The sequence below is a fragment of the Crassostrea angulata genome, chromosome 8 (genome assembly GCF_025612915.1).
Source record: "Crassostrea angulata isolate pt1a10 chromosome 8, ASM2561291v2, whole genome shotgun sequence".
Lineage (NCBI taxonomy): Eukaryota > Metazoa > Mollusca > Bivalvia > Ostreida > Ostreidae > Magallana > Magallana angulata.
Window position 1 is genome coordinate 4,502,390 of NC_069118.1, and position 12,551 is coordinate 4,514,940.

A 12,551-nucleotide genomic window follows, 5' to 3' on the forward strand; every position below is an offset into this window, starting at 1 on the left:
TTTATTAAAATTTCGTTAAAGGGTAATTCAAATAAACAATGTTTGCATGTGTATCTAAATGCTAACGTAATAAAACAACAAAAAAGTTAAGTCTAATTTTTGATTCAAAATTTGAGATTGTGACAGTGTATAGAATGACTTGGGCATCAGTGAAAGTTGTGGACTTTGCTCCAGCAATATCCCTCTTCTCTTTCTCTCTTTTGCCCACTCCGTTTTGTATTAATTTGCATCAAACAAATTTGTACAAACGGCACATATCATATGTTTGTTGAAAAAATCCCCAAAACAATTTAACTAATGATTCACTTATTAGCTTGTGACAGTGGCTGGTATGGCTTGGGCTGCAGTGAGAGTTGTGGACAATGCCGTGACGTCAACAAATGCATCAACACCAATGGGACATGCCTGACTGGATGTAGCGCTGGTTATACGGGACACAGGTGTCACACATGTGCGTATATGATGTATTGACTTCATTACTATGCAATTCGACGCGACATATTCAATGATCGACCATCTTCACAACAACTGATGGAAAAATTATTATGATAGTTTCTTTTTTAATTTAGTTTTTAATGTTAAATCAATGATATCACATAGCAAAAATACAACACCCCCCCCCCCCCCAACACACACATATACACAACTGCATGAATGTGAACCACTACACCTTGAAGACCAAGAACGACATGGCTATGTCATTTATTCTTGATACTTGTACTGATTCTGATGGTAATTCTGCATTAGTGTTATTCTTCTTCTAGACGTTTTTAAACTTTTTAACTTTTTTGTTTGTCATCCGATTTCATTCAAATTTTCAGGGTGTATTATATTGTAAATAAGATTTAGTTTTTAAATCACAAAAAGATGAAAAAATCGTAGCTTCCGGGTTCGAGTTATTGACCTTTTTAAAATATTTTAGGGGCGTTCGTTTCTGTACCAAATAATCCAAAGTTAGAAATCTTTAAAATTGACACTTTGAATGTTGTCCTCTGAATTTTTTATTTTAATTTTTTCCAATTTTACAACTTGAATTATTCGAAATCTATGTTTTAAAAATTGCTTATTTTTACTCATGTTTTTGCTTTCTAACTTTTAAGTTTTAAATCTTTTTAAATGCAATAAGAACAAAAGTTGTGCATAAATTAAAGGGCTTTTATTTAAGACCAGAAAAAAGGGACTGGTACCTTAAATAAGGGATCCAGACGCCTGGAAAGTCTTTGCTGTATAACTAAAAAACGATACATGCTACCATAATGATGTCGCTGGAAAACTTGTCCTTCATTATCTTAGCAATCTAATTGTAATATAGTATTGTTGGATATTGCGTAATATGAGAGTTAAAAGCTTCACATGAAGACATGCATACCCGCTTTCAATTTGCTTATAGGGAATAGCTTCCTGTGCGTAATTGTGTTTTAAAGCCGCAGTCAATACTTTTCTTGTCTAAATATATCCCCAACTTATCACAGACATACCTTTATCTCTTTTACGGGAGGTCTAACTCTTCAATACTCTGCAGTCTGGGGTTACATTAATATAAAGAAAATAGGCATGAACTAATTTAAAGAGTTCAAATTGATTTTCTAAAGCCCTGATTGGTCAGTAGTTAAAGTAGTGTGAAAATGACTTCCTATCAATAATTTTCAGACCCTGACAACTGTTAGGAGACGGGAGATGGTTTTATTAAGACTGATTGACAATCCTTTCTTGACTTGAAGCTGTAACGGAAGACCTCCTCATTGCTTGCAACGAGCTCTGCTCTAGTCTTATACATACTTCATGCATACTTCAATTTGTTGGTTACAGGGCTTCATTCTATGTTTAGAGTTATACAGTTCTTTTCTTTCTTCATTAAAATTTTAGCCTGTCAGTACGGATTCTTTGGACCAGATTGTGCTGACAGATGTAACGACACCTGTGATGGTTGTAACAGATTTAATGGTTCTTGTGATTCTGGGTGTAACCCCGGATGGAATGGGTCCGAATGCCAATATGGTAAAGAAGATTTTGTATGTTGTATGTATACCATGTAATGATGATCGGCCGCTACCAGACAGTCATTTATATAATATGAAAGTAAAAAGTAGCTGTGTGTTATATACATAGAGAGAGAGAGAGAGAGAGAGAGAGAGAGAGAGAGAGAGAGAGAGAGAGAGAGAGACTAGTGTGACCATCGGCGATTTCCGATGCTTTGACTCGAGTTAAAACAAATAAATTTTAAAAATTGTTTGAACATTTTTTATTGAAATTAATCCAATTGACCAGTTTGACAACGAAAACGACTACTTAGTCATTAGCGTGCATAATCATTTTTTAAAGTAATATTTATAAGATATGCGACCAAGCGTTTAGATGGATATTTTACTTTATTATACTTTTGGAACGTGTGTCCTGCCGAGCGGTAACTATTATGTTTATGTGGACACGTACACGGTTACACCCGGGATTCTGCAGAACACCTTATTTCTTACCATTTACTCAAAGACCTGAAAGAAACAAACCAAATCCATATATTTAGGACGATTACTTTAATAAATTTACTTAATCAAGATATTTACGACGACTGGCATATTAATCAAATATAAATTTCCCAGTGATTTACCTAAGCCCATATATAATCAACCACAAGTCCCCTTATTTATCTGAAACCAATGTACCTAACCAGTGGTCCTAACTGAGCTACCCTCTAACCAATGCCTCCAGACGATTGTCTTTAGAAAGGGTCCAGGCTACTGACCCAAGGTATATAACCAGTTGATATTCCCAGCTCACTTTGACATGCTGTACAGGCTTATTCAGCCTTTATTGCCAAGTGTCAAAGCTACGGTGGTTAATCAACTGGAGCAACCTATACTATAAGGCTTATTCAGCTTTATGTAGCCTTTTCTTTCTTACAGTACAGGGTTTATTCAGCCTTATTGTAGCAGTCTCTCAGAAGATCGGCTTATTCAGCTCCTCTAGAGACTTCTCAACATGGCTGCAGATATCACAACAACTGATTCTGCCGACTGCCGTTGTTTATGTAGCATCGACACAGTCCATCTTTATGCCCAAGGGGAAAAAGGTTATCACCATGGCAAATCCCTGAACCCCACTATTTTCTATTATTGGTATAATCCGATTTGTCACACTTTCATGTTAAATACTGAAATCTGACTGGTTTAGACGCAGTTGATAATCCGTTCTATTACACTCAGTGTTAGCAACACACTTAGCAACGGGTTACACTATATAAATAGTGCCTGTTTAGGAGGGTAACAGTTGAAATTGACACCCCGAGGAAACCATTGTCAACCGACGCGAAGCGGATGTTGACAATGGTTTTTGAGGGGTGTCAATTTCAACTGTTATCCTCACAAATAGGCACTATTTATTTTATTATACAGAATGTCTTAATTTAAGAGAATTTTTATATTGCTTTTATATAGAAATGACGTGAATTTTACGGCAAACCGTAGGTGCATAATTAACGCGCATGTAACAATTCGTTGTGTTACCCGTTGCTAAGTGTGTTGCTAAGGCTGAGGGTAATAGGACGGATTATCAACTGCGACTAAACCAATCAGATTTCAGTATTTAACATGAAAGTATAATAAAACGAATTGTTACATGCGCGTAAATTATGCGCGAACGGTTCACCGTACAATCACGTCATTTCTATATAAAAGCAGTAAAAGTTCTCTAAAATAAAGACATTCAGTATAATAAAAAAAAATAGTGCCTGTTTGGGAGAGTAACTGTTGAAATCGACACACCTCAAAAAAATTATTGTCAACCTCCGCTTCGCGTCGGTTGACAATGGTTTCCTCAAAATCTTCGCGTCGGTTGACAATGGTTTCCTCGGGGTGTCAATTTCAACTGTTACCTTCCCAAACAGGCACTATTTATATAATATAACATTTTTGTCATTTACCAGCTTGTGATAAAGGATCATTTGGTAATAACTGCAGTGAAACATGCGGACACTGTCGTGACGTAGACCTGTGTTCCAATACCAACGGGACCTGTTTAACTGGGTGTGATGTTGGTTATCAGGGAGATTTGTGTAAAACTAGTATGTATAACTGTCGAATAGAGCATGTCATTACCTTTATTTCTCACCCCAAAACTAAGAAAATGTGTTAGATATAACTTCTAATACTTTGCAAAACTAATTATATTTGGCAAAACACATTTTTAATTCCCATGAAAATATGTCCATGCTAACTTAATTTGGATAAGTATGGTTAAGTAAATATGTTTTATATTCCTGCCGTGTGCGCTTAATTCTTGTGAAGAAACAAGTTGTTCAGGGTCCCGTAAATTACTTTTATTCCAACAAATACTGTACATTTCTATCATCAAACTTATATATGCATTTCATCAAACTTATAGAATGTGACAAGGGATCCTTTGGAATTGACTGCAATGAAACGTGTGGACACTGTCGTGAGGTAAACCTATGCTCTCATACCAACGGAGCATGCTTAACCGGATGTAGTGCTGGCTTTCGAGGAAACTTGTGTAAAACACGTGCGTATAATAATGCATAAATATTTTACTTATGTCTATCAAAGTACTCACGAAACTGCCTAATGAATAAATTATTACTCAATTAATGTTCATCTTTTAATCACTTTGCAGCTTGCCTGCGCGGATTTTATGGAGAAAATTGCACTAGTGAATGTGTCGACACATGTAATGGTTGTAATAATGTCATTGGCCTGTGTGAGTATGGATGCTACCCAGGATGGACTGGAGCCTTCTGTCAAATAGGTCATCTTAATTTTAGTCATGTCCGCATAAGTATTTTTTATCCGTCGGTCATTTTCAATTACATAACATTACCGAAACTCTTTGCACAGTAAACTTCAGAAGGAAGATGCTCGGAAGGTAAAATTGAGTGAAGATTGAATCAAATTGAATGAGTTTTCGTTAAATCAAAGTCTGGCTCGTGCATTATGTATCAACCCTGACTTCTATTTAGGCTAGTACATGCACAACACAACACTATAAATGTCATTATTATGCTACCTGTTGTATGACGTTTCAGTGTTGTGTTCACAGGATGAATGACCATCTTTACTTCCTCCTTAAAGATAGCTTAAAGGTGTTTAAAGGTAGCTTAAAGACGATCTTTAAGCCACCTTTAAGCTATATGCGTTGCTGAAAGGTGGCTTAAAGAAAGCGTAAAGATGGCTTAAAGGCAGCTTAAAGACTATCTTTAAGCCACCTTTAAGGACAACTTATAGGTCCTTAATGTCCAAACTTCTTTAAGCCACCTTTAAGCTACCTTTAAGCCACCTTTAAGCCATTAAAAAAATTTTAATTCAATATTGTGCTCAATTTACCAACAAAATTTATTAACTTTATGAAAGAAAAGGTATTAAAACGGTTTTTGTTCTAGAAAAAAAAAAACACCCACGGCGAGAATTGAACCCGGGACTCTTAGCTTACTAGCATCACCACACTTCCTCTGCGCCACGGCATCTTCCATATTTGTGAGCGTTTTTATATCCTATATCTCAGTGGATATTGAATCAATGTATTGAATGTGTTTACTTAAAAAGATTATATCTAATTTATAAATTACATGCATGCATGTATTTAGAATGAAATACGGAACTTGGTCTTCAGTGAACAAAAATATATTATACCTAAATGGAAACCGTTAGGCTCACTAATAGGCTTTCTTATTTAATAAATTTAAACCGAGTAGATATACGTTCATCTAATTTATAGCTATTAAAATGTAAGAAAGAAAATGAAATCATTTCTTTTATTAAATGCATTGATACTATTAGGGTATTTGTTCAATTTCCCGCAATTTCCCGGTTTTCATGATCGGTGCCGTTCCAATATGTTTAAATATTTACATGTAATTGTATACATGATTTTTAAACTATCAATTCTATAACAAACACTATTACCAATTACCGGTGACATATTTACTGCATGTGGCAATTGCAAATGATGTATACATATACTTGTACATACAATTGTATGATGTGCCAGGCCGGTATGTGACATATTTACCCTTTTACATATATTTAGATTATCAACCCCTATTTATGATCACTGGTACATTAATTAATTAGCCTCAAGATTTTACTCTTACATACATGTATCGTTAATTTGTAGACGTAACATTTTTGAAACCCAGAGCTAGGAAGTAATACTTTGAAAATGAGTTACAAATGTAAATTAACTTTTATTCACTAGACTTATCGTATACTCGTACATACTAAGATTCAACGCCTTTAGAAACCCTGACGTGCACCTGGGCACACGACACACCTGTTGTGTATATCTTGTATATTCTGTGTTAGTTCCAGGGGTTTTCTTCAGTTGGACAAACAATAGACTATAATTTTATATACACAAACATGCACCTGGGCACACGACACAACTGTTGTGTATATTTTGTATATTCTGTGTTAGTTCCAGGGGTTTTCTTGGACAAACAATAGACTCTAATTAGATATACACAAACGAACAAAACTATGTCTAGACAAACAAAGCAGTAATATCCTGCCCGATATAACAAAGGCAGTTGAGAGTCTTTCATCTTTAATATGTATCTAGCAGATCTAGAGTTAGACCAAGAAATAATGAAATACAAACCTTAAACCGATTATCAAATTAAATCATGCATTTTTGGTTCATTATCTCTATTTTGTTTAATTACCGGATGAACTGAGAGAGAGAGAGAGAGACACAGAGAGAGAGAGAGAGAGAGAGAGAGAGAGATAGGGAGAGGGAGAGAGAGAGAGAGAGAGAGAGATTATTTTCACCGATTAATTTATGATAGGATTAGTTTTATGCACAGATTAAGATACAGAGACTGCGCTCACCCCTAAAATAATTTTGAAACCCAAAAAAAGTTATAAAGAATTTTATAACGGCAATCTGTGTCCATCGGAGCGGTGTTGATGATAGCGAACTGTGTTTAATAGAGCGACAATTAAAACCGCCTGGAACAACCCCCCCCCCCTTCCTTAGAAATTATATTTTCACTCGGATGACCCCTCCCATCTCTATAAAAGAGCTTTTGCATTTAATATATGGTTTTTTTGTTCAGCTTGATCAAACTTGACTTAAAAGGAACTTAAAGATGGTTTAAAGACAACTTAAAGGGAGCGTAAATGCCACTTAAAGATGCTTAAATGTGGCTTAAAGATGGCTTAAAGGTGACTTAAAGAAGTTTGGACATTAAGGACCTATAAGCTCAGCTTAAAGGTTACTTAAATTGGCTTAAAGATTGTATATCCTTTAGGCCACCTTTACGCCACCTTTAAGCCACCTTTAAGGACTTGCTTAAAGATTGTTTTTCGCCGCCCTGTGGTTGTCCCTAAAATAATTATCGGAAAAAGGAAACGTTTACTCATTCAAATTAATCAGTTAATTTGATTGATTACTTATCAACAAGTGGCTGTACAATCACAAAAATCAACAAAAGTTTGTTATTTTTGAGTAATGAGACACGATTAACCTTACCGAGAAAACTAGAGGTGTTCAGCAGACGAAATCTCATTGAATTTTTTTATTGTACATTTTGTATGAAATGTCATTTAAAAAAGCGATTTTCTTGACTCCTCGTGTACAATTTCTATTTAAAATGGTTAATCAATTTGTTCAAAAGTTTTTTAAAAACTTTAACTTTAAAAATCCCGTCAATAATGAGGAGATTTTAGAAAAATAATAGATTTAATTGCTTGATGTCAATTGTAAGTATCTACGTTTAAGTATAGAAAAAACTGCCAGTTATATCATCGGCAGCTGTAGCGAAACGGTAGCGTGTAGGGCTATTGGACGAAACGATTTTAAGGTCGTGAGTTTGGCCCTTTTCACAAACAATCTTATGATTTAGATAAAAATTTCACAACCATGTAAGTTTTTGTTTAAAAGATATATTCATTTTTTTTCTAAAATATTATCCACAATATTGTAAAAAATAGAAGTAAAATAAGAGTTTTTCTGATATTTTACAGTGTAGATACTTTCTGAAGAAAAGGAAAATATTGTCTTTAGTCGTAAGGGCCACAGCTGTCGGCGCTTGTAACATTTTCGTTGAAAACATTTACCGTGCTCTATTCAAGCATAGTATGTTAACGCTAAATAAGCCCTTTGTATGCTACGCGAAAATAGTTGAGTAGTTAATATTTCGCCAATGAGAATTTAAGTCTAATGTTCTTTTCGTGAATTTTTTTGTGTGTGTGTTTAACGTAGAGTTTCCGTGAAGTTGCGGTTAATGTGGTGTTAAGCTCGGTAAGATTCCTTTCGGCTTTATTCTAAACTACCACCCAACTTTCACGAACATATCTTGTATGTGATATGTATTTTTGACTCTAAGTTGTAATGTAAACGTTTTTTTTTTTTTTAAATCCATATGGTGAATTCGGGGTTAAGCTCAATTGGCTACACTCGCTCAAGTATACGCAAAATAATACTCCCAAGCAAAACAAAAGTTTAACAAGTTGTATTCAAGTAGGTAAAATAAAGGTACATGGTATTCCAATGAAGTCGGATTTTCGGAGTTTGAAGATACATTTGTAACAACTTAATAAAGTGCGGTGCACGGACTGTCCGATATGAATATGTACACAAAATCGACAGTGACGTGTGGGAAACCAGCACAGTTAAGGTGGGGCCACAATGGGGGATGGGGTTCAATTTGATTTAGACATAATTAGCCAGAAAAGCTGAAACTTATGTTGAAGCATTCTCTGGTAATGTATATTCAAAGTTGTTAAAATCATGACCCCCTGGGGGTAGGATGGGGCCATAATGGTCGATTTTTTTTACATAGGAATATTTAGAGTAAATCATTTAAAAAATCTTTTTCTCATGCAGAAACTAATCAGTCCAGAAAGCTGAAACTCGGATGAAAGCATCCTGAGGGAGTTTAAATTCAAAGTTGTGAAAACCATGACCCCCGGGGTAGGATGGGGCCAAATGGGGGTACAATTTTTAACTTGGGAATTTATAGAGTAAATTAATCTTCTTTACTGAAACTAATCAGGCAGGAAAGATGACACTTAAATTGAAACATCCTTAAGTAGTTTAGATTTAAAGTTGTGAAAAACATGACCCCTGGGGATAGGGTATAGTCAAAAATCGATTTTTTACATAGGATTCTCGTTCACATAAACTGAAATATTGTAATATAGGATTTTACTTACCTGCAAGCATTTTGACTTTTTGCTGATTCTTAAAATTTGTTTAGAATTAGGTGCCTGGACGATTCCTGGGTCTCCTGTTGGTTTTTATCCCATATAAAAAATGATTGTTTAGAATATTTTAGGTATTTTGGAGAACTGCAATGCTCAATATGTGATATGATTATAAAATTATCCTTTTTGAAAAGGGACTTGAATATAAACACAGGACTACCCAGCTGGGAAATGGATATATATATATATATATATATATATATATATATATATATATATATATATATTATACTACATTGTCCAAAACTTTTGTATTATGGCAATATGCTGTAGTCGGACTTAAGTTTAACGAATATAGTGCCTGGAAATAAGGATGTGCAATAAAACGAAGTTTAGAATTTAAAATGAAGAATTGTTTACCTCATCTTTATTTTTAAAATAGCAAAAATATATTTGTAATGAATATTTAAAAACTGTAAAATATTGAACAGTTCGTTTTGTAAAACAATTCGCAAAAATGAATTGAATAAAGCTTTATTTTGATGACTAAGTCGATTCGGGGTACAATATGACAAGTTTGCTATCTATCTTCGTACTCAACATCGTGTATTTAACATGCTATCAACTGTGAACTTTTATTTCTGTTAGACTGCCCGTATGGATTGTTCGGACAAGATTGTACTGGTGTTTGTAACGACAACTGTACGGGCTGCAACAATATAAATGGTCTGTGTGACAGAGGATGTCGTCCAGGCTGGAAGGGAGACTACTGTGATATTGGTAGGTTACCTTAAAGAAAAAGCGCTTCCGTTGCTGATAACTGTAACAAAATTACATATTCATAAAATTGAAATATTGAATGACGTTTTCATGTATTGTATCATAAATGATTCCAAATTTATTGATGTTTAGATGCCATAAAGTTTTCCAGAAAAGGTTTGATAAAACTACCAGTGTTCTGGTTGAAAAAGTTTTTGACATTTTTGTTAATGAATTATACGTTTTCAGTTGACACATGACAGTCATAACGGTGAAAATTTCACTAATACACTCATTTATACACAGAGCTTTCTGTACATCTTTGTAAGAACACTTTTTAAAAGCAGGTTCATAATGATATCTACACTAAAGTCTTGTCTATTAACACGTTATTACACGTAACAACATAAACCAAATTTCATAACTGCATTACAGCTTTACAAATTATGTTTGTTTATTTACACATTATAACAAAAGGGATATAACAAAAATAATAAACCCCTTGAAAAAATTCATCAAATTTTACTGATGTAAAGGTGTTGTTCGACTGATGTTGGACTTCTGCTGATGAGAGTGTTTTGGTAAACATTTACATTTGAACTGTTAAAAAAAATAAATCAACCTGATTGAAACAGCTGTGAATAACATTAAAAAAAACTGCCCTCCCCCTCCATCCCCCCGATAAAAAAAATGTTTGGTAAGTTAAACACAGAGCAGAGCAAAGTATTTTTTTATATTACTATTTATATTACTAATCAGAACGTATATCTAGCTTATCTAATTCGAACAAGAAAAAAAGGATATATGCTGCGACGCCATATTGAAATAGCATGATCGTCGTCGAAACCTAAGGTTCACGCTTCTTGTATAAATACTATCGCGTGTGTTTCGAGTTCATCCGGTAGGTATAAAAGAAACACAGGGCATTGTTTTCCCGAGTGGTAAGTAGTGAATATTCTGTTTACAATTATTTTTTATTTGTTTTGAGTAATGATAACAGCAACATAATAGATTTGTTAATATTATGATATTGAAAAAGATCTTTCGTGTCTGAACCGAAAAGTGGATTTTGACATGTTTTTATATACTGTTAACTAATTACTATTAACCAATCTTTAGGATTCTTTTGAAAATATTAATAATTCATGAGTCATGATATAGAGTAATTATTTGAATTATCATCACACTACCTTGAATACATTCTTTGGTATATTTTCTAGTATCATTTCATATTTTGTTATTGTTTTTTCTACTTGATTCACACTGTTGTCTATCATTTAGTTATCAACTTACTATGAAGTATATATTGATTAGGTGTAAATTGTTGTTAACAGCTTGAATTTAGCAGCAAAACTAAAAATATTTTTTTTATACCTTTATACATGTATTAACATGAGTTATTTACAGAAATTGATGCCGCATTTACGATGAAAATATTCTATTAAATAAATGAGGTTGGCAACTGAAATAAAAGAATTATCAATCATCCGAAAACCATGTAGTAAAATGGTGGGGACTTCATCTATTTTTTTTTCTTTTTTTATATGATTTTTCATCTATTTTATTTGTGACCCATGTCACATGCCATTTTTTTTAAATATGGGGCCCCGAACAGAAATGATAACTTTTCTGAATTATTGCTAAAATTGGCATGGAAATTGGTTACATAAGGAAATCAAACAAATATTTATGTCCGTCTGTCCCCTGTCCGCCTGTCCGTCCGTCTGTAAACTTTTTACATTTTGAACTTCCTCACTAAAACCGCTCGGCCAATTTCAACCAACTTTGGCACAAAGCATCCTTATGGAAAGGCGAATATAACTTTGAAATGAAAGACCAATCTTTATTCAAAATGGAGAAAACCTCGAAACTGTAGAAAAGGGGGGTGCATTTTTAAAAATCTTTTTCTTAAGAACTACTGAGTCAAATTCAACGTAATTTAGCGTAAATATTCCTTATGGAAAAGAAAATATAAATTGCAAAAAGGAAATGCGTGTTTCGATCAGATTATAACTTCGGGTTCGGTTTTCCATACTTCTAAAACGGGACGGTGTAAAATAGTTTATTTGTTTAAAGCAGCCATGTTGAATGTTAACGGGTCGAGCTGACAAATGTTGTGCAACAGTTCGCGTGCAAGGGGAATCTTTGAAACATGCAAGATACATTGGTGCCGATTTTATGAAGTAAATTGAGGTTAAATATTTAAATGCGTTGACAGTTTTCACATTTGATGGTTGTGTTATGTTTGCTTGTTTTTTTTTTTCGTTCATTTTCATATTATTTATGCTTTGTAACGTGGGTAACTATCGCCTGAATTTTGTAATTTTTACGTATCAAATTAAACATAGATTCGGTAAGAGAGTTGACTGCAAAATCTGATGTGTTAACAAAGTACAAAAATACAATTCATTCTATTGGTAAATCGGTATGATCTTTTGCGTAATGGTTGTTTAATGCAATGTGTTTTGTTGAGATGCTCAGCATTTTCTGGAGTTTAAACAGAGTTTGATATCGCTAACGGAAATTTATATATATATATATATATATATATAATTCGTTTTGAAGAATAAATTGTGCTCTTTGTTTAAGTGCATGTCTCTTCTGTTTAATTGTTTACAAGTTCTATTTACTAACCAT

At 33.8% G+C, this 12,551-nt stretch overlaps 1 protein-coding gene across 1 annotated transcript in view; it reads left to right on the forward strand.

The window, feature by feature from the left end:
- Window positions 1-10,370, forward strand: part of LOC128157976 (multiple epidermal growth factor-like domains protein 10) — a 30,533-nt gene extending 20,163 nt beyond the window's left edge. The window contains exons 5-11 of the mRNA XM_052820647.1: window positions 314-451; window positions 1,867-1,998; window positions 3,920-4,057; window positions 4,378-4,515; window positions 4,627-4,758; window positions 9,804-9,935; window positions 10,068-10,370. Coding sequence (XP_052676607.1) covers window positions 314-451; window positions 1,867-1,998; window positions 3,920-4,057; window positions 4,378-4,515; window positions 4,627-4,758; window positions 9,804-9,935; window positions 10,068-10,174 — 917 coding nt within the window. The 3' untranslated portion in view covers window positions 10,175-10,370. The remainder of the gene's footprint in view (window positions 1-313; window positions 452-1,866; window positions 1,999-3,919; window positions 4,058-4,377; window positions 4,516-4,626; window positions 4,759-9,803; window positions 9,936-10,067) is intronic.
- The last annotated feature ends 2,181 nt before the right edge of the window (window positions 10,371-12,551 follow it).